The sequence below is a fragment of the Gekko japonicus genome, unplaced genomic scaffold (assembly GCF_001447785.1).
Source record: "Gekko japonicus isolate JY-2015 unplaced genomic scaffold, Gekko_japonicus_V1.1 scaffold66, whole genome shotgun sequence".
In the NCBI taxonomy this organism is placed as follows: Eukaryota; Metazoa; Chordata; class Lepidosauria; order Squamata; family Gekkonidae; genus Gekko; species Gekko japonicus.
Window position 1 is genome coordinate 265123 of NW_015163605.1, and position 21706 is coordinate 286828.

General features: G+C 42.0%; 1 protein-coding gene across 1 annotated transcript in view; it reads right to left on the reverse strand.

Moving 5' to 3' along the window:
* Positions 1-21706, reverse strand: part of RAPGEF4 (Rap guanine nucleotide exchange factor 4) — a 236578-nt gene that overhangs the window by 52530 nt on the left and 162342 nt on the right. Inside the window, exons 9-14 of the mRNA XM_015407277.1 lie at positions 19197-19380; positions 8610-8694; positions 7366-7426; positions 6318-6394; positions 3752-3898; positions 2651-2769 (exon numbers count right to left, since the gene is read on the reverse strand). Of these exons, the coding sequence (XP_015262763.1) occupies positions 2651-2769; positions 3752-3898; positions 6318-6394; positions 7366-7426; positions 8610-8694; positions 19197-19380 (673 nt within the window). The remainder of the gene's footprint in view (positions 1-2650; positions 2770-3751; positions 3899-6317; positions 6395-7365; positions 7427-8609; positions 8695-19196; positions 19381-21706) is intronic.

Here is a 21706-nt window from a genome sequence, read left to right on the forward strand (position 1 = left end):
CCCAAACCATGCCAACCTGCCAGTCTGACTGCAGCCTATGTGACTTTCTCATTTAGACAAGATATATAATGGAAGGAAAGGTTTATTTTTCAGATAGCACAGGGACAAAATATTTCCTTTTTCCTGTTCAAACTCAACAAATATGACAGTTACTCCACATGGGAATTTCTGGAACACCATAAGATAAATTCCAAAAATCTATTTATAATTGAGAGTCAATAACCAAGAACTAAATTTGCCGCCAATAATAGCTGAAAAAAAATGTACTTTGACAAAATCCTGAGGGTTGCCACAATGAACAGAATAAAATGAGCATGTGTGCAAATAGGGCCAACAGCAGCAAGGAAGACGTCAACAGAAGAAAGAAATAAACAGTGCAGAGAAGAGCCGGGCAAATGTATTGCCTACATGTCAAAATTTGCAGAGAATTGAAAGAGCTTTTTGATATGAAATTGAAAATAAAATATAACAAGCAATTTCAACCAAGTCCTAACTTTAGTGAATATGTAACAGGCAGAAACAGAGACAAACACACACAAAAATAACCACTGGAGATTTTGAAAAAAAAAAATCAAATGTACATTTGTGTACAAGTTGCTGGACACAAAAATGGCTAATGCCAGTTTAAATTGGTACAGTTGCATTGAGTGAGAATAGTTTTAAAAAACTGGAAAAACTCCCAAAACTCCAGGCTCAAGAATTCACAGGACATAACTTGACAAGCTCAGCTTGCCCTAACAGATAAAATGTGGAAGAGAGTTTATGGAAATCAATTTGTGCAAACCATTATCATTAAAAAGTTGTACCATATGGTAGATAATCAAATACCATATTAAAATAATCTAAAAAAAACAGCCATAGCAGCTTCATGTATATGTTATTACTTACAAAAGGAACCTCAAGGCCCAATGCAAAGACAGAGAGAAAAGGATAATCTATGCAAAGTTTCATGGTAATGTTTGAGCGGATTTGCAGAAGTCTGAGTGTGAAATGTGAGCCACAGTTGAGAGATCACAGCTCAGCAAAAGCCATACACTGTGCTTATTGGAAGCTTCATCCCTGTCATCACCAAGTAAAGAATTTCTGTTTGGCATTTTGGAGAGCTGATGCCCATAGAACAATTGGCTATTGGGATGCACAACAATTAGATGTGAATACTTAGTTGAGACCCCAGTAGCCTACTATCCTATTTCTATGATTTCCACAAAAGTGCTTACCATTCTCAATCATTTGAAGCAAGTGATTGTTTCCCCACGGGATTCTGCGTGCCCAGGATTTGATCCACATGTTCCTACTTCTGTGTGACAGAGTGTTGGACTGGATGGCCTGATCCAACATTGGCTTCTCTCGCGTTCTAATGAACCATGGTTAATGATACAAAATAGTTGCTTTTCAAATGTGGATTGTTCTATCTGAGCAGTTTTATCTACTTTGGCTTGCATCAGCTCCTTGGATATTTTCATCTGAGGCTTCAGATCTGTTCTCAAGATGAAAGCCAATATATACTTATTCTTCCTAAATTCACTGCAGTCTTTTTTAATGAGATGCAGAGTGAATAATGGATAGTTAAGCATTATGAGAATTGGGAAATCCAAAAATTAAAATATATTTCCTTAATAATTACACTGTGTACTTTTTAAAAACTCTTCCCAGTAATTCCCCTGCTTAACTATAATGCTAAAATTGTAATATTCCTCTTACGCACAGTGAATATAGGCCCATTATGCATGGGTGTTTTGCCTCGCTTTCACCATGCACGTCCATCGGGGTTTTCTTTTTCATTCTGCATTTCATTTCCTCCAGAGCTCAGTTTACTTTCTGTTTGCTGTTTCCCTGGGTTCTGTGAGAGTGCTTTTGTGGTGGTTTTTCCCTTGCTTTGCTTCAAGGCTGAAGGTACATCAAGAGGATACAGTTTCCCTTGGATTTCCCCCTCCACCCTGTCCCTGCTCCTTGTAGGCCACTCCTCCGATGACATTTAATTTTTTTTCAAGCAGCATGAGTCTAGTGATAGGAGACCATTGCTAGTCTCATGCCACTTCTTAAAAAAATGACTCCCCATTGGGTTGAAACTGGGTGGCAGGAGAAGGCAGCACCAAGCTGCACCTGTTTGGAGCTACTGGCTCCCTGCACACACAACGAGCCCAGCTGGGCTGTCCTCTCCTGCCCCCCAGTTTCAACCAGGCAGCAGGAGGAGGCTCCCGGCAGGCACAGCGAACTTGGCTGGGCTGCCTTCTTGGCCCAGTTCAAACCGGGCGGTATGAGAAGGCAGCGCAGAGCCTGGTGTATTTATTCTGGGCTGCAGAATAAATACACCAGAGAAAAAGAGTGGTGCTTACTGCAGGCACAGAATCCGATCAAGCTTAAAGGTTTGACTGCTCAGATTCTCTGTAGTAAGCTGTGTGTGCATAACAGGCCATATACAGTGAGGACTATACATAATATGTTGTGGGAAGCTGAAGGACCTCAGCTAGGGAGATTTGGAAGATGATGCATCGTGCACTGCTGGGCATGTGATTAGCTGATCGTTTCTTCCCAAATTTGACACACTGCATTCTTTCATAGACAGAAAGAACACACTATTGTTTAAATCATAATATCATTGTAAATGCTTAATTGCAGCCAGCATTGACACTATGCAATGAAAACATACTTGTGTTGAAGAGGCTGGGAGCCGCCCTGATTTGAAGCCCTATTTCCAGGTGGGACCTTCTCGAGGACCAAGACATCTTGGTCATGTTCCTTCAGTCTTACTGTGTTGGCCTCGACATCCTGAAAGAGAATTTTAATAAACATTCTCTAAATATAACATTTAAAAAAGAAGAAAGAATTACTTTCATGAAGTCTTAAATAAATACTGAAAGGCAATGATTTAAAGGTTCAACCTAGCCAGGGGAAAAACAGAATACGGGATCCAATATAATGGAAGGTTGTACTTTAATTTCAGTGAAATCACAAGGGACAAATTAATTCCAAGTCCCATAAATTTCTTTAGGAATTTCTTTCGGTCACAGCCACAGGCTGTAATTCTGTGTTCAGATAGGATGCTTTATCCCTGACTCTCAAAGAGACGTAAGGAGGCCAACCAGACATTGCTGCTTCATTTTTCTACTGATGCATCTTCCTGCATCAAACCTTCAACTTGTAAGTACACTATGATTCCTGGCAAGAGGTACTTGATAAATGCTGAATTGGTGCTTGATAAACGCTGAATTGGCACCACAGCAGCAGTAACATCAGCAGACTGTAGGCATGGTGCTGGAGCCAGCATTTCCACAGGTGCAAGGACACATTTGAAGGGCTATTTTGGGAAGCTATGCAAGGGTGTGTCTGTAAAAGTCATGTTCTTTGGGGAAACGTTTTTCTGCCCAAAGAGTACTACATGGTCTTATTTCAGCCCACTGACCTCCATAAAATGCTGTTTCTGGGGGACCCAAAAGAATGACATGACAGGGGTCTGCAACAGGATAAGCGAATCCGTGGAAATTGCGATTTAGTCTGGATCCAACCTTATGTTTTTGTATAGGCACATTCAGTGGTTGTCCCAGAGAGTTGGCATCAATTCACCATCTTGTTTACATCGGCAGTGAAGTAGTTTCTGCTTGTCACAACTTCTACTTATCCACATAATAGTGAAGGAAACTCAGATATACAGAGAACTGAGAACTGAGAGGTAAACAACTGTTTGCAAGTACTTGAGGGTAAGCTATTAAGAAGGGCAAATGAATTAGTGTCTTCTTTAGTCAACACTTACCCTGAGTATTCTGTTAAAATCTTCCTTGTCTACCCTCAAGAAATGGCAGTTATCTTCTCGAAGAACAATGGAAGCTGCTCTTGGAGCATCATTTACTAATGCTAACTTGCCAAAATCATCGCCTTCGTGTAGGGTACATAACACACCCTAAAAACAACAAAACATTTATACAGAGAAGCCATAATTTAGAGTTTGTTCCATTGACACTCCATGCACAAACACTGGCTTTCCAAGCCAAGTAACCACAACAAATGCATCTGGCGGGAATTCAACAGCCAAAATAATGACTAGATAACAATACACGGCAGCTGGTTATTACTAATACTAAAGAAAAGCAAGGGCATGAAAAGAATGGGGTTTATTGTTTGAAATTTTATTCAGAGAGAGACAGACTTCTGGCTCCACTGTTGATGCCAAGTTACTATTTTGTTGGGGGGGGGTTAAGTCAATTTTTTTTAATCAGGTTTCTTTAACAACAGACTGTCAGCCTCTGATATATAGATCATACTGATGAGCCAAATGTTATTACTTACAATGTGGCTTTCGGTGATAGAGAGGTTTATGAGCTCTAGCTTTTTCTCAACATCAAATGTGAATATTTTATTTAGAACTCTTCCATCTTATCACTTTAAATATGAAAATAGAGTGGCTTCCAATTTGCAGGCAACATAACCTACAGTAAACACTTACAAATCTATCTCTTTATACAATTTATTTATATATTATTTTAAAAGGTAACATGGGTTGTTGATAGATCCAGAGGAGTTAGCCAGGTTGTTGACTTTGTTGTTTTGAACTGTACTGGGATGGTCATAAAACATTGCAATTTACAATCCAGAGAAAGTTATTCATGCTTAAATCCTGTTAAAATTAATGAGATAAATTTAGGGTGGATTGTGCGAGCAGGGTCTGTTCTTAGAGGTATTTACATGTAGGCGTTCCAATTAAAATTAAAGTTTCTGCCCTTGATGATCCATTTTCACATGCTGCCTCGTGTGTATTTACGTGCAAGGTATATGTATGAATGTGCCTCAATTTTTGACAAGACTTAGGAACTGCTAACTTTCTCTCAATTGAGGTATTCAAAAAAACATGTCCAGAGCTGAAAATAGCAGATCCAGACACAACAAATATATCTTTTCTCATGAGGGGCAGCAACTAACAGTGTAAACTTATGCAGACTTACACCCTTTCTAAATCCATTGAAGTAAATGGACTTAAAAAGGGCATAACTCTGTTTAGGATTGCAATTAACCCAGTTGTTTGTATCCCACTAAAACCCCACTTAAGAATCTACAGCAGGAGAAGGGTGTGTTCCATTAAGAAGGAAATTCTCTAGTAGTTTTGTCTGGGAAGTTCTCTAGAAAATATTGGTTGTAAAACCATAGCGATTCTTGAAAAAGAGGACACTAAAACAGGAGGATATCTGTGGCTACCTGTTGGGTTGCTGGATTCTTTATGAATGGATTTTAATTGTCATACTGCTGAGACACATTGAAGTATTATATCTCAGAATTTATTGTTAGTGAGAATTTATTCTCAAGAAGATTGTGTACAATTCAATAGAGAGTAACTACAGAATAATGGATTGTAAAGATACCCCTGTGTTACAATTATTGTGAGAATTTCTGTTAGAAGATGAGTTATATAGTTGCAATATCCTCAAATATATGATGAAAACCTGGAAATTAGAATTGTTAACTTCATGTAATGTATGCATTGGACACATGTATATTTATGGTAGAATACAACATGGTTTTATTCATCATGGTGAGTTTTGTTCTTTTGCAGTTGTACTAGCAGTGGTTCATAGAGTAATACCATGAATGTTGTGTGTCTCCCTCCCTCCTATCTTTTGGTGTAAGGGATAATTTTAAAACTGTCTCCACAGTGATGCAACCATCACTGATAAAAGCCTATGAACACTTTGCAACTTCATCATAAAGCCACTGGATATTCTAGGCTGAACCCTAAACTAAGCTTGCATCCAGTATAACAAGTATCTAGTATAACAAGCATGATGGTATTTCTAGGTTTAATGTATGAGGACTACAATACCTTAAAGAGTGAATAAAGCTTAGAATGATGGCTTGCCTATCAAGTCACCTATCAAGATATCAGTCTCAGCTGTAATAAAATTAGTGCCAAATGCTGAGTAGTGGGGAGAAGGGATCAGATCTCCAAAGGAGGGTGGTTTAACTAACAAATCTTCCACTTCAAATCTGTTGTGTATGAATTACTGCTGAATTAAAATGATCAGTGTTTGGGTACAGGAATTGTCAAGCTGACTCACTAAGAAAGCTTAAAGTATGCTGCTTATGAAAAAAAAAATCCCTTATTATGTGGGGGCGGTGGGACCAAAGAGACAATCATGACTGTATCTTGAATCAAAACTCCATCACCTGAAATGAAAAGTACACTATTAAACTGAAATGATGTTTGACTTAATTGAAATTAACATATAACATTCTTATTTCAAATATGCTCTCGTTATAATTAAAAGATTATTCCTGTGCCAGTTCTTAAACTTTTAAAATAACACATGAAAAAACTTAAAAGATAATACCTTGCCATAAATCACAACATTTACCGATCCCTTCAGAATAATGTACCAAGAAGTTCCTTCTTCTCCTTGATTAAATACTAAAAGAGAGGGAGAAAAGTTTTTTTTGTGGTCCAGTCTCTCTTACAAGGCATAATTTGAAAATAAATTGATTTTCATAGCCTATCATATAAACGTCGCAATAACAGTTCTTGCTGGTTTTTCAATAAAAGGTTTAAGGGGGAAACAGACATTTTATTCTGAAATTTTATAGCATATCTTTTTCAAAATTTATGGTTACAGAAACCGTGTCACTTCTAGGGCGGTAATCCTAAGCATAGCTATTAGGATGTAAGTGCCATCGGGACATCCAAATAAATATGGCTCGAATAAACTTCAGCTTATGAACCTGAAACTCCAGTTCTGTTACCTGAGGTCCAATGGTTGTTACCTACTCATTTCCAAGAAAGAAAGAAAGAAAGAAAGAAAGAAAGAAAGAAAGAAAGAAAGAACAAGCCATAACCCCCAATTTCTATGTAACACAGAACAGCCCAGCTGTATTATGCTTGGCCTGGGGACTAGCCCATGCCAGGCAGGGAAGACGACCCCAACACGCCATACTGGGAGGAATCAGGACACAACTTTATTGATTAACGGTTCCTCCAGTTTTAAAGCATAGGGTGGGAGTGTGGGTCTTCACTGAGAGAGTTCCAGAATGGAACATAACCCTCAGCCAGCTCCTTTACAACACAAGCTGCTGACCAAAGGGAACCCTGGGGGTCCAGCTCCCCCTCCTCACCCCTGCACTGGGCCAGCTCCTTGAAGGCAGGTTACAGGAAGCCATTTGATAGCTACCTGGCTTACAGTGAAGCCAGATCCCCGCCCCCAGTCATCCTTGCTTCCCCCACACACACCTAGGCACAAATGGTCCCCTTGGTCAAATGGCTGGGAGCCCGTCTTCCTGTGTTTTCTGGAACTAGGTTCTGAATTTTCAGTTCTAACAATAACAACAACAAACCATTTGGCCAACATTACACACAACTGTGAAACTCATAAAATTCATTTCACTTACAGACAGTTCCTGCTTTAGGATGTGATTCAAATACTAGAACACCTGAGAGTTCGCGTTTCACCTTAAAGCAAGATAAAAAAAAGTGTTTTTAAAACTTTGACTTGTATTATTCCAGCTTTGACGTCTGAGTAAAAGAGCAAGGCAGCATCAGAAATACAATTCCGATGAAGAGAAGCAAATTTAGGTCAGAGACATTCAAATTCCTGCTTGCCCTAAAACCAGCCATGAAGGAAGGGCCACAGCTCAGTAGTAGAGCACATTGTTGTGCCCGCAAAAGATTCCAAGGATCAGTTCCTGGCATCTTCAGTTCAAGAGCATCAGGGAACACGTGTTGAGAAAGACCACAGAGAGCTGCTGCCAGTCAATGTAGACAGTTCTGAGCTAGATGGTCTGATCTGGTCTAAGTCAGCGTCATATGTTCCAAAGAGAAAACAGTATGTCGTCGTCTTCTTCTTCTTCTTCTTCTTCTTCTTCTTCTTCTTCTTCTTCTTCTTCTTCTTCTTCTTCTTCTTCTTCTTCTTCTTCTTCTTCTTCTTCTTCTTCTTCATCATCATCATCCAATTAAACTTTCATACTGCCCTCCCCATGAAGCACGTTTAGAGCGGTGCACAACAAAAGGATTAAAACAATTCCTCAATTCGTACATACAAATAAATAGTATGGTTTTAAAAACAAACATATAGAGTATAGACCTATATGGCATCATATTATGAATTTGCATCCCCTTGGTGGGGGAGAAAGGTGAGAGTTAGTCAGTTGGCCAATTTCTTGTTAAAATCCCATTGCTGTCCTCAACTATATGATTGGCGGAACATCTCTGCCTTACAGGCCCTGCAGAACAGGTCCCGCAGGACCCTGATGTTATTCGGCAGAGTTCCACCAAGTTGTGGATTGAAGGAGAAGACAGAAGAAATTGATGATTTCAGCTAAAAGACTGCTCCAGCAGTATCAGGATCCCCTGACTGAACAGGTACTTCGAATAGATTGAATTATATTGAGGACACCATGTGTCCACTCAGTCTTTTATCAATGGGACAAAGGCAGAGGACCACTGACCACCAGCTGTGGGTAAAGTGTTTCATGCTATTAGCAGAAGGTGCTGTTGACTGAAGGCTGTGGGTGGGCGGGGCCAGCACAGTGCCCATCCAAATCACACACCCCCTTGGCGTCCACATGGAAGTAAACACAAATCAGTCCCAACTCTCTTAATTTACCACAAACAGTAGTGAATGTAAGAGACTTACCGTGGTAGAAAGATGAGATAAAGCCTTAATGTGAAGAAGTTCTTCATATATAATTTCTAGGTCATCAACAGTTCTCTGGCCTGGCCTGTTAAGCAACAAACACACTTACATTGAACAAACCAACCCAACATAAAATGGATTGACTCAATAATGGCCTGGCCTGTTAAGCAACAAACACACACTTATATTGAACAAACCGACCCAACATAAAATGGATTGACTCAATAAAGGAAGCCACGGCCCTCAGTTTGCAAGACCTAAGCAAGGACGTTTGGGGGGTGTTAAACCATAAGGTCATTATAAGTCAGAAGCGACTTGAAGGCACTTAGCACACACATTCAAAACTCTGTGCAACAATTTTGCATCCATGTAATTTATATCTATACTGCCTTTTGATTACTGCAGATTAGCAATCTTTTTTTACAGCAGAGGGTAATAACTTACATTTCCTTTTAAAAAAAACAACTACTCAGAGCCAAACTGCACGTTATATCAGAGATCAACGATTAGCTCTTCTGACTTTTTACTGAAATGGAGTCAAGGGAGGTGGATGCTAGTATTTGAGGGTAATGCTAAGGATAAAGGGTGTTGTAATGTATTCAGTCCCGACCGCGTGGCACCCAGGGGCTCCACGCGATCCTGCTAAACCTCGGAGCTTCGCTCCAGCGAACAATGGACTAAGCGGTTCCTAGCCCGCACCAATCCGAGGGCCTATGGAACTCTCAGCCACTGTAAATAGCCTATTACGGTATAGGGGTGTATTTTGGGGTGTGGTTTTCACATAATATAAGCCAGCCTGCGAGCCAGCTAAAGTTGTCTTGTTCTGCACTAATAAAAGTATGAGAGCTGTAATCACTCATCAGCCTCAGTACTTTTCAGGTGTATTATAGGATAGGCAGGTTAGGGTTGGGTTCTTCATTCTTGGTCATCTGTAACAGAAACTCCTGAGTTCCTTAGTTCTCACCGGTGCAAGGTCTGGTTTGGATTGCATCTGTGGAGCACAGCTTCCCATTTCATGTCCTTTTCTTGGCCTGAAATCGTGAGAAAACCACATGAAAACTAAAGGGTTTTCCCAACAGGCCAAACAATGCCTCTCCTGAACCATTACAGGTCAGGAAAACAGCACGGAGGGGAAGGCTGAAGCCCTTTTCTACATGTGCCACAGTCACAGTCAGAACTGGGCACTGCACGCAGGGGAACTGAAGCGTTCATGTTTGCAAAAGCAGAGAGTACATTATTGCTTAGTGTTCCTACCAAGTCTCTTTCAACTGCTAGCAAAGCCAGAGTTGTCAGTTAGGCCTGAGACATTGTTGAAAAGACTGAACACTGGTTCAGAATCTTTAAATTTGGGGAGATGTGTTGAAAAGAAGCTGAAAGTTGGATTTTAATTATTTTGTCAGTGGCAAATTTTACAGCCCCAGTTCCTCTTCCTGGGGGTACACCTGTACCCCCATATTTAGAAGAAGAGAGAAGAGATTGGATTTATACCCCACCCTTCACTACCCAAGGGAGTCTCAGAGCAGTTTACAAACTGGTTCAGAATCTTTAAATTTGGGGAGATCTATTGAAAAGAAGATGAAAGTTGGATTTTAATTATTTTTTCAGTGACAAATTTTACAGCCCTAGTTCCTCTTCCTGGGGGTACACCTGCACCCGCATATTTAGAAGAAGAGAGAAGAAATTGGATTTATACCCCGCCCTTCACTACCTAAGGGAGCCTCAGAGCAGCTTACAAACTCCTTATTCCCTCCCCAGGGAGATTTGTTTGTCCCCTTTGATCACTGTCTTCTGCCAAACAGTAGAAGACAGTGTTTTGTTTGCTGTTCCCTCAGTCACCCTTCCTTCCTGTTTATGTGCATGTGTTTATATTCTCTTAAAGTGTTTGTGTTGTTTATATTTTATAAATTATAAATAATTTATTATTATAAATAATGTATAAGAGAAAATGAGAGAGAGGCAGAGATGGATTTGTGGCACTCCCCGACCACCTTTTCACTCAGCAGTTGCAGTATTTTATCTCTGCCCATGGCATTTCCCACCACCAAACAGGTTGGAATAAACTGGTATATGGAAAAACAGACGGTGCCTTGGTATTTTGATGGTGCGGTTTGGAAACCAAATGAAACTCAGGTCCTACTGAGTTTCATGACAAAGTTTCAGACTCGGATCTCCCTGGTCCTAGTCCTATCATTCTAACCACTATACAATATTGTGTTCTTGGGAAGGAGGAGGTTATGGCAGTCCGCCTATTGCTAGTGTAGGGGAGCGATCAGCCAGCTGGGCTTGTTGTCTTTTCTTTGCTGTCTTGTGAAAATGGGGTTTGTAAGTATAGCAATGGCTTCCTGCTTCCTAAGAATGTGGTAATAGCAAAAACAACTGCTGCATTTAACAGCCTATTGGTCAAAAATACTACACCTGTATCTTTCAAGTGACAGCTTAGCTTTAACGAATCTCTATTTGTGTGTGCACCTTTCCTGTAATCTTTACAAACAGTATTTCACCAAAGCAGGTTTACTCAAATAATCTCTTTTGTGGTTTTTCTTTTTGCAGTTGGCGAGGAATTAGCCAAGAAAGTACTGTGCCAGTCGACACGTTTTCAAATTCTGTTTATGCATTCTTGAGCTTTCCTTTAGCACGAGTGAAAATATCACATATCAGAAGCGGCCATCAGTTGTGGAGGAGTTCCCTTCTTCTGCTTTCCCAGGTGTCATGAGGTATAATATTAGCCCTCACAGCTTCTGCAAGCCTGTGTGGTGCCCACTGATGTAGATTTCCAGGAGTCCTGCTGTGTGAAGACCTACTTTCTGCGGCAAACTCATCAGGTGAGCAATGGCCTGTTACAGCTGGGGATAATAAATGGGAGGCAGACAGAGAACCAGGCTGCACATTAGGGGAAGAAGAGAGAGTTCAGGAGAAATTATATGATCAATAAACACCATCAACTGTTTGAGTAGTCCATCAAGGTCACAGACACTCAAGTTTCTCTGTTACGGCAATGTGGACAAGAATAAGGAATTGCTCCTCAGAATCAAGCAGCCGCTGCTGTGCTTTCCGCTTAGCAGCCTGTTCTTTTCTGCTTGAACAATAAACATGGATGAACTATTTGTGAAGAAAAAAGAATTCCAGGAGGAAGAGAGCAAAGTGTCACCCTATATATCTATAACTATCTATATGCTGCTGCTACTTTGTGTGCTTTATAAAACTCCAACCATGTGCTAGGCCCTGTACAGCAGTCTGCAGTGATGTTCCAGAGAACCTAAATGGTATAGAAAGGCCACAGGCACTGAGTAGGAAGACAGGATTTGGCAAAGGAGGAACACTTGTTCCATTTGTATGATATGGGGTGAGGAGTCTCACTATGTTTTCAACTTTCTGTTGGAGACTTATAATGTTTTTTGGTGTGTGTTCTTGCAGCTTTTTCTGTTTTGCTAGCCACCTTGAGTTTCAGAAAACAAAGTGGGGTATAAATCTTTTAAATAAATGAACAAAGAGAAGGATTCAGTTGCCACTTTCAACTAAAAGATGCCCATTCCAAAGCTACAAATTTCCCAACAGAACTGTAAAATAATCAACTTTTGTTCCATCCATCCACCTGTCTTGTATCGTATTAAATGACAGGACCTCACACCCGGTAGCACAACGTTCACTGAAACAAACATTGTTAGGTCTGAAGTTTGGGAGACTGGATTTTATATTTAAATATTTCAGTCAGAGAAAAGACACTTCAGTTCTATCGATAACACCATTATTCAAGCCCAGCAACATCAAATAAACCTTATTTTAAGGTTTAACCTAATGTTAAATTTCCTCTAATGATTCTATTTAATTTGGTATCAGGAGACAGCTCAATCATTCCCTAGTGGAACAAAATATAGACAGTGTGTGGGAAAGGAAGGAGAGGATTCACTGCACCAGTAAATATACCTCATATCATTTCTGACTTGACTTATGATTTATGTGTATAGCAATAATCAGACCTTGAGCCTGGGGATGCCAGCACTAATGGACTCTACCCCATGTCCTCCCTGCTTAACTCTGAAAAGCAGAAAGCCACCTGTAGCATTTTCTGACCAATTAATTGGTGTTAATGGGATGCAAAATTGTAGTCCCCCTTCCCTTTCCTGTGTAGCTGCTTAGCAGAACTAAAAATGGGAGAATTATCAGGGTTGCCAGGTCTCCCTGTTCCTCCGGTGGGGGGATTTGGGGGGCGTTCCAGGGGAAGGTGTGGATGTTGCGCAGGGATGCTCTGGTATTTGGGCGAAACTCTATGGCTTTTTTGCCCTCAAAACCATAGAGTTTGCCCAAATTCTAGAGCATCCCCCACGGCACACCCAACATGATGACATCATTTCCAGGTGACATCATTGTGTCACGGATGTCACACAGCGATTTCCCTGTTTAGGGGAGAGGTTTCCCCTGCCTGCCAGCCAGTCCATGGAGGAGGGAAGCCCCTGAAACCAGGGGATCCTCTGCCCGGACCTGGGGGCTGGCAACCCTAGGAATTTCCCTTATGCTACAGAAGTTATATTTGGTTCCCCTTGGATCTCTGGAAGTAGCGGCGTGTCTTCTTTTCCCATATACAGTGCAATTTCATTTACACTGCAATCCTAAACATAGTTAAACCCTTCCGAGCCCTCTGACTTCAATGGACATGTGGAGGAAAGTGCTGTCAAACTGCAGTTGACTTATTGCAAACCCCATGGGATTCTCAAAGCAGGAGACTAACAGAGGTGGTTTGTTGTTGCTTGCCTCTGCATAGAAACCATGGACTTCCTTGGTGGTCTCCCATCCAAGTACTGACCAGGGCTGATCCTGCTTAGCTTCTGACATCTGATGAGATCAGGTTAGCCTGGGCCATCCAGGACAGGGCTCAATGGGCTTAGAAGGGTGTAACTCTGCTCAAGATTGCTCAGGGACAACCAAAACATGTTGGTTCAGGGATGCACAAAAAACTTTAAGGATCTCATGTATACCCAAGTTAGGCTCCCTTGGTACCTTGCTATAACTAGACCCCAACTCATGTAGAAGAAAGTCAGAAAAGGCTGCTAATAAATCATAGAACTACTACTTATGGCTTTACTTATTGTGACAAGGCAAACTGATCTCCAGAAATCTTCTGAGATGTTTTCCTGCCAAAGGATTGATACACACATCATTTATGTCAGGGTTTGTTGTTTTGTTGTTGTTGGGTTTTTTGGGTTTGTGGAGAGTTTTTTGTTTTTTGTTTTTGAGAGAGAGAGAGAGGTGCCAGAACTCTCAGGAGGGGAATGAAGTTTTCAATCTGTATGCTGAAAATTTAGGAACTTTTAAACATTTTTCAAAGAATTTTGTCAAAGAGGTTCTGGAACTCTGTTCTGGCATGTTCCCCCAGAAAACCCCCCCTGATTTATGTCTAAAACACCTAAACACCACTTTTCTACCCAACAGACAGTTCACAAGAAAACCTAACAAAATCACATGAATTATAAATCACAGTCACCGCAACATTTAAGAGCAGCAGCAACACAAGGCTTGGCCCATTAATCTCAAATGACAAACATGGCACTAGTGGAACATCTCTTGGTGTTCTACAGGCTGTACGCAAGTACAGGAGAAGCTGTCACATGACCTCTACGGGCTGAACATGTGACTTGATTCCTTTGAGAGTTAGAATGTTTAAGGTGGTCTGAAGGTTCATTGTGATATTTGATCTGTGACGATTCATTCAGACGTACTAATCCCGGTGGTGAAGATGCCTGTGTGAAGATCTTTAGAAGCAGTTATGCTACTCAGAAGTAAGGAAAACAGAAGTCCAGAGGGCAGCTACAGAAGCTATCTGCAGCTCACAGACCCCATTACATACAAAAAGCAGAAGCCTATTATAGTAAGATCAAAGAAAGCAGATGTATAAGTGGTTTGGCCTTCTGCTTTACCACTTTAAAAAACAGCTTTCTATTTCAGAGACGAGCTAAGGCACTTACAATTCTACTCATGCTTCAAAACACAAGGCCGCTACCTTGATTTCCACCCCATATGAGGAATACAGATGTTAGATAGTCTGGCGTTTTCTGCTTGCTTAGATGCCATGTAGTTCCTCTTTCTTGCTCTTTTAGAGTCCCCCCACCAAAAAAATTGACATAGCTGTTACATCCATTCCTTCCACAGGGAATTCTGTGTCACTAATTTCAACATGTAACCAAAATCTTTTTAAACATTCATACAGTACTGATTTTGTGTTGAGTGTTTAATTCAAAACCCACCAGGAAAGAGAATTCGGTCCCCAAGAAAAAGAGAAAATGCAGCTACATTGAGGGTAAGCTGTAAGCCAGAGGCAAACATACTGTAGTGGATCTTTTAGTTGAAACAGCAGCCCTATTGGTCATGCACTTACAACTCTTCAGGATCAAGATTTCTATTACACAGCCTTTTTGGTCTGAACTTCTGTCAGATGACACCCCTCTCTGCACAGAGCCTGTCTACTACATGAAAAGGCAAACAAATTCTTGATTTTAGGATTTCAGGCATTACAGTGGCAGAATGTTGAAAAATCAACATGCTGTAACTACCACAGCTGCTCTTGCAAAGACATATTATAAGCTTTCAAACCATGTCTGCCTTGCTTTAGGTTAATGGTTAAAAGCAAGCTCTGGCTGAGAGACTGTAGACATCCCCCACAAGTCCTACAGCACTGCATTTATTTCTTCATAAGGATGAAGGTGCCGGCATTTGCAGAACCAAGCTTTTCAGTATCTGACACCCACCTGGTGAGAAGGAAATTCTTGTTCTGTCGGTGGCTGATTTATTAAGATCAACTCATTGGTCCCCATTAGTGAAAGAAAGAGTATCTAGTATTCTGAACTCTTTTGAGGTTAGGAATCTTCTTCCCTTATAGCAAAACTTGAAAGGTTCTGATTGTCTCTCAAAGTTATTAGTCCAACTTTTAAAGTTGTTGGAACCTGCCTTTGTGGCACAGTCACATAAAATTAAATATTACAAAAAGAAAAACTATTGGTTCCATAAGGAATGTAGTCAATTAAACAGGGTACAACAAAAAATTCGAAAGGTTGATAGGAAGAATCATGAACCAAGGTTTCTCATAATTCTAGTTCAACTTAAATCTAAATATAGGGCTGTAATTTGAAATAAAAAGCGTGACGCTGTAAGGAAAACTCAGAATTCTTACTATGGCTGTTGAAAGTGACAATTCTAAGGAGTTTTGGCAGTTGGTCTTACTATCATCTAATTCCAGGGAAGTATTACTTTTTTGTATCTCTGCTCAAGTTTGGGGGCAACGTTTTACTAGATTTTTTGCCTCATCAACTCCAAATGAGGTGCCTTTTGCTCTTTCATCATAATTTTGCTCTTTGGCCACCAGTTTAAAGAGAAGAAGTTGAGAGCTTAATTAGAATTAGATATCTTACACCCAAAGTAGGTTATATTATACATGGGGGTATGGTACAGTGCCCCTGCTATGGAAGCAGCAGAAGGTGAGATGGAGGTGGGAAGAGATAGCGCCCACAGGCTGGTCATTGCTGTCCGTCCCCCTGTGTGATGGGCCATGTCAGTGCAGAAGTGCTGAGGCAAGAAACTGTATGCCCCCTCACACTGGGCAGACTCCCTTCCCACTTCACAGCTGAGTGACAATTAAAGTGACACCAAGGACCAGCTGTGAACTAAAAATAAAACTCCCACAAAACTAAAAATGAAACTCCCATTAAAGGGATGAAAGGGGAAGGAAGAAAACTGTGCTTAGCTGTGCCATTTTGAAGGTAGTGCTTCATGCCACCCACCTGCCTAGAGTAGAGGTTTGACATTGAAGCTCCACCTGCCTCATGTTATTTCTCCTTAAATCCAGAGCAAAAGATGGAAAGCCCCAGCAGCCCCACAAAACATGCTCTGAATGAACACAGTGTTATGAGGTGGCTCCCCCCATCCTGCTGGCCACATAGGTCAAAATCTCCATGTGGAAGGCCCCTATGCCAGTACTCTACGGCAGGGGTCCCTAACTGTTTCTTAAGCCTGCGGGCACCTCTGGAATTCTGACACAAGCATGTCACAAAATGGCTGCCACAAAATGGCTGCTGCAGGAGGAGGAGGAGCCAGGAACAAAATGGCTGCCTCAGCTTACCTTCAGTCACACAGGGAAGATCCTTGTGCTGTGCTGGCAGCTGCTACCCAAGCAACGTTTTTAAAAATCTGAACAGCCAATCAACTCTCCAGCAGTCAATCTAGAAGCCCTGCTGGGCCTGCTCACACTCACCTGGCCCTGATCACACTACTAGAAGAGGTGTCACTGGGCACCATGGAGACCCATGCTCTATGGTTTTTATCAGCAAAGAGTCGGAATCCTGGGACCCTTCTGAGAATCCTCAAATAACCAAGCAATCTGCTAAGCAAAAAAAATGCAGCCATATCCTTACCACACAAGTGCAGATTCTAACAACACTTCTTAGGTTCAACTGTATTGGATTCATAGGGGTGTTTTTTAATGTTTACATTGATGTTTCAATGGAAGTTAAACAGCATTCATAACAGCTAAATCCACTAAATACAGATTAAAAATAAAAAATGCAATTGGTATTGTCATTCTTGAACTGATTTTTTTTAATTGTTCAAATAATATTTTTCTAGTAGCATAGTATGGATGTGTACGTCTTACTGCATACATCATTAGATGCTGGCTGCCTTGTTTGCTACACTGAAGAAAATAAGCTAATTTAACATTTATCACAACGTGTGGGGTGGTTTTTTTAACAAAAAAACCCTCTTCCCGATCGTAACAAGAGTCTGCCAGTTTTCCCTCTTGCAGCTTTATTCTGTTTTTTAAAAACTACAGACATTCTTTCATCATTTGACAGTTAAAATGTTGCAGTTAATGTAATAAATAGAGAATTTTTTAAGTTGCCTGTCAAAACAAGTGACACATTTTGCAAGTGAGTTTCAGATTCGAAACAATAGAAAGCACCTTTTAAAGCAACAGCTTCATTATACAATCAAATGCTCAAAGTAATCTTTTCAGTGATTTTTTTTGGGGGGGGGGAGAGTGGAAATTGCATTATTTCTTTCACAGTAATTATGTGAGTTTTGCATCCTTTGGGAGAGTCACAACTCAAAGGCAGCAGCTGTGCCGATTTGCAAATTGGGTGTCGTTTTTCAAGTCAAGCTTCCAGCCAGTGCCCTAAACCTCTTGTACATTTTAATAATAATCTAGTCAAAATGAGCCTGGGCCTCACAAACAGCAGATGGAGTGGTAAGGCAATCCTGTGTCTGAGCTGCACTACTTTGGACTTAAAGGACTGGGATGCCAGCCCCTGGATGGGACCTGGAGATCCCCCGGAATTGCAGCTCATCTCCAGAAGACAGAGATCGGCTCCACTGGAGAAAATGGATGCTTTGAGCCAGGGCACTGTACCCCACTGAGGTCCCTGTCCTTCCCAGGATCCATCCCCAGTTTCCACAAATTTCATAACCTGGGTCTGGCAACTCTACCCCCCTCATCACCCACCGTAGTCAGGGGGGACCTGGCAACTCTAGTAAAGAGCAGGGACTAATTTGAAGAACCCCTGCCCCAATTCCTACAGGTAGAGTACTAGTACTTCAGAGAGAAGGCCTTTCCCCCAACATTTGTTTTCTTATGTTCTTTCTAGAAGATATTCTGGTTTCTCTTCAGATCGCATAAATCTTTCGCCTTTCTTTCTAGAAGAGCTCTCTGAAGTGATACAGTCGAGGCAAAGGTATACCACCTCATCCGCCATTTTCAAGCGCTTGGCCATAATAAAGATACCCCATATCCAGTAATGGTTCAGAACTCTTGACATGTTCAAAAGGCCCACTTGCAACCTTTTTTACATTAAGATACACAGGCCCTGTGGGTGGTGTCAATCAAAGCCCACTGAGGTGATAGTGGAGGCAGCTTTGCAGCCATTTTTCTCAGAAAAGAGACCGCAACTATTGGCAGCCTACAGTTGCTTGACGTTACTTCAAGTTCTTGGTACCAAAATAATATAGGGCTATTAGACAGTGACACAGTTTTGAGGAGATGCCATGCTTCCCTTTCAGCATGGTGTTGCTTGCTCATCTGTAACTTTTTATACTGTTTCTTAAATTGAAAATAAAACGTGGAGATTATTCTTCTCATGGAAGCAGAACATTCCCTGCACTGTTTTCCTTGCTATCAGAACATTCTCGATCAAAATTTGCTTTAATGATGGTATTGGATGACTGAAAGTGGTTATTTGGCCATATTATAAAGCTGTGTGAGTTGTTGTTAACTGCTGCTGAGAGAACGAGAGAAATGGAGGAAGGAAGTGAACCACTAAACATTTTCTGCCTGTCCACTCACAATTGCTACTCAACAACTGTCCCAACCATAGTAAGGGATGAATGTTGCATGGTGGCCAAGGAGATTTTGAAGGTAAAGTCAAATATGCATCCCAATGACAGCCTATTGATCCCCCATAGCTACACAATTTCTTGTCCAATCCTACTCCAGTCTAAACTGCAACGGAGTAAGTAACTCTGCATAAGACTGTACTATTAATTTCAGGAGGCATTTTTCAGACAGCACACCTATGAGTCTCAAAAGCAGCACCCTAGAAATCAGCTTACGGTTTTCTAAGGATCATCCTCATATGGGCATCTGGTCCAATCTGAGAGAGCAGAAGCATAGTGTCTTGTAGCTCTTCCTCACATTCCTTCTTCTCCTCTTCAGTTGGCATGGAGGCATCCTCGTGTTCATCATCCAAAAATCGATAAAATAAGTATTTGTCCTGGAAGTGTTGTTCTTGATCCACTAGAAGTACCAATATAAAGTTTATTTGAAATTAACTAATTAACATGGGAAGGGCTCAAAGCTGAAACTGCATAAAATCAAATAGACAAAGAAAACAATCCTACTGGGCGGAAAACAGCTGTCAAAGGAATATTGAATGAGACAACAGCACAACACAGTCGATGGCATGGCCATGACATGTTGAGGATTAGCCCTGGAGTGCCATTAAGCATAACCAGTTCTTGATTTTGGATTAACTACAGCCTCTTCTGCATGGACTTTATAATATGCCTTCTCTTATGTGGGGATTTCAGTGTCTAATACAATGGCTCTATGTGTAATTTTGATTAATAGTTTTATGTTTTATCTTACTTGATCGTTTTAGCAAACGTCGGTAGCTTTAAAAGTTTTAATATGACTTGATTCTGGGGGGTTTTTTGCGGGTGGGGGAAGATAAGAATATAATAATAACAGCTGAAGTGTTTATATCATCACCTCTACTCCTGTTTTCCTTTGATTGTCTTTCCAAATGTTAGAAAACAAGAAGAGGCATTGCTAGGTGAAGTACCCATTTTATGTTATGGCTTACATCACACAGGCTGGAATGCGTTTGCCTTTGATTAGGCCGCTATGACAGTACTTTTTGTTCATCATGTATCTTTTGTGTAGGATGAAGGTATAGCGCTTCAAGAGAACGGTCGCAAGGGGAAGTTCTCTCCCACCCCAACAGCATCTCAGATGCCACACCAAATTTATTCTGGAGTTCCTTTTCCCTCTGTGGCAAATCAACACTCCCTAAGAGTTGACATGGTTCGGAAGAAAGTAGTGAAGTGGGAATAACATTATTGTGTCAAATTGATGGAGGGGCATGAAGTTTCCAAAGCATTGTGCTCCTCCTTTAGAAAAAAAACTAGCAACGATGTGTTTGACCATGGTTAGATAGGGATATTTAACTGAGAATGCAACTCTGATTTTATCAACAGTGGGTCAACAGTGGGAGGGTCAACAGTGGGGGGGGTCAACAGTGGGGGGTCAACAGTGGGAGGGCTTCTAATGTCCTGGCCCCACTGGTGGACCTCCTGATGGCACCAGGTATTTCTGGCCACTGTGTGACACCGGCGTAATCTTCATGGGGGCTCCGGGGCTTCAGCCCCCACCGAAATTACCCAGAAGCCCCGCCCACCCCTCACCCTCTCAGACCTTATTATTCCCCCCTCGTAGATTTCATTCTAAACGCCGCCTCAGGGAATTGCTGTGCTGTCCCATAGGACAAAAGGAGCAGCCGCGGGAGATCCGCTCTGGCCGAGCCTGGCGGCAAAGGAGACCCCCCATCCCAAAGAGGCGGCTGCCGTTTCTCTCCCGGGCAAGAGAGAAAGAGAAGGAAAAGGGGAGGGGAAGAAGATGGAAGTGGCCAGACAGAGCAGCAAGCTGGTCGGGTGGGGGGTGAATGTCCTTTAATATATTCCAAGCCGAAGGATTTCGCCAGAGGAACAGCCCGCCCACGTTTGTTTTTTTTAAAGTGCAGCAGCAGAGCCCTGGGAGCCCAACAAATTCCTGCACCTAACCAGAGAATGGGGAACTTTGGCATCCTCGCCAACGCTGGCCCCAGAGACCTGAAGACTGCAAGCGCCGGGGGGGGGGCTCCGCTTGCAGGCAACCCCTCACAGGTGCCGCGCCGCCGTGCTCGGCAGCAGGACAACCACCTGAACAACGTGAAAGCCTCCTTGCCTAGGAACTGTATTCCCTTCTCTCCCCACCTTCCTCCTCTGCTCTGGCGCAAGGGCCTGAGACTGAGCGGGAACGGCCACGGCTGTTTCCCGTGACACCGAGCCGGGCCCAGCTGCTTGCAGCGGACTGGATCTGTGAAGAAAGGATCTGGCCTGTCCAAGTGCCAAGCCCCCCCTTCACCGCTTCTGCACCCCCTCCAGAGAAGAGCGATGCGATGCGATGCAAGCCGGCAAGCACAGACTCCCCCCTCCCCCCTCCCCGGCAGGCACCCAGGCCGCGGGCCGCGTCCAACTTCCCTCTCGATTCATTCCAGGCAAGGCTTACTATGCAAAGCAAGCCGGAGCCTTCCTCCTCCCATTTGCAACTGTTTATGCCTTGCTGCATTTTTTGCCGGCCCGGATTGGTCTCATATGCGAAGAGTAAGGGAAGAAGAAGGGGCAGGAAGTCTCCCCTTTGTCCCGCTCTGAAAGGGTCCGCTTTAGAGCATTGTGGGTTCTTCCCTGCTGCTCCACAAACCTTTGTCCCTTATCAACTAGCTGCAAAGTGGCATCTATTCAAAGTGAAAACATCGACTGAATGGGCATCTTTCCCAGCTTCAAGGAAGGCACCAAAACATCTT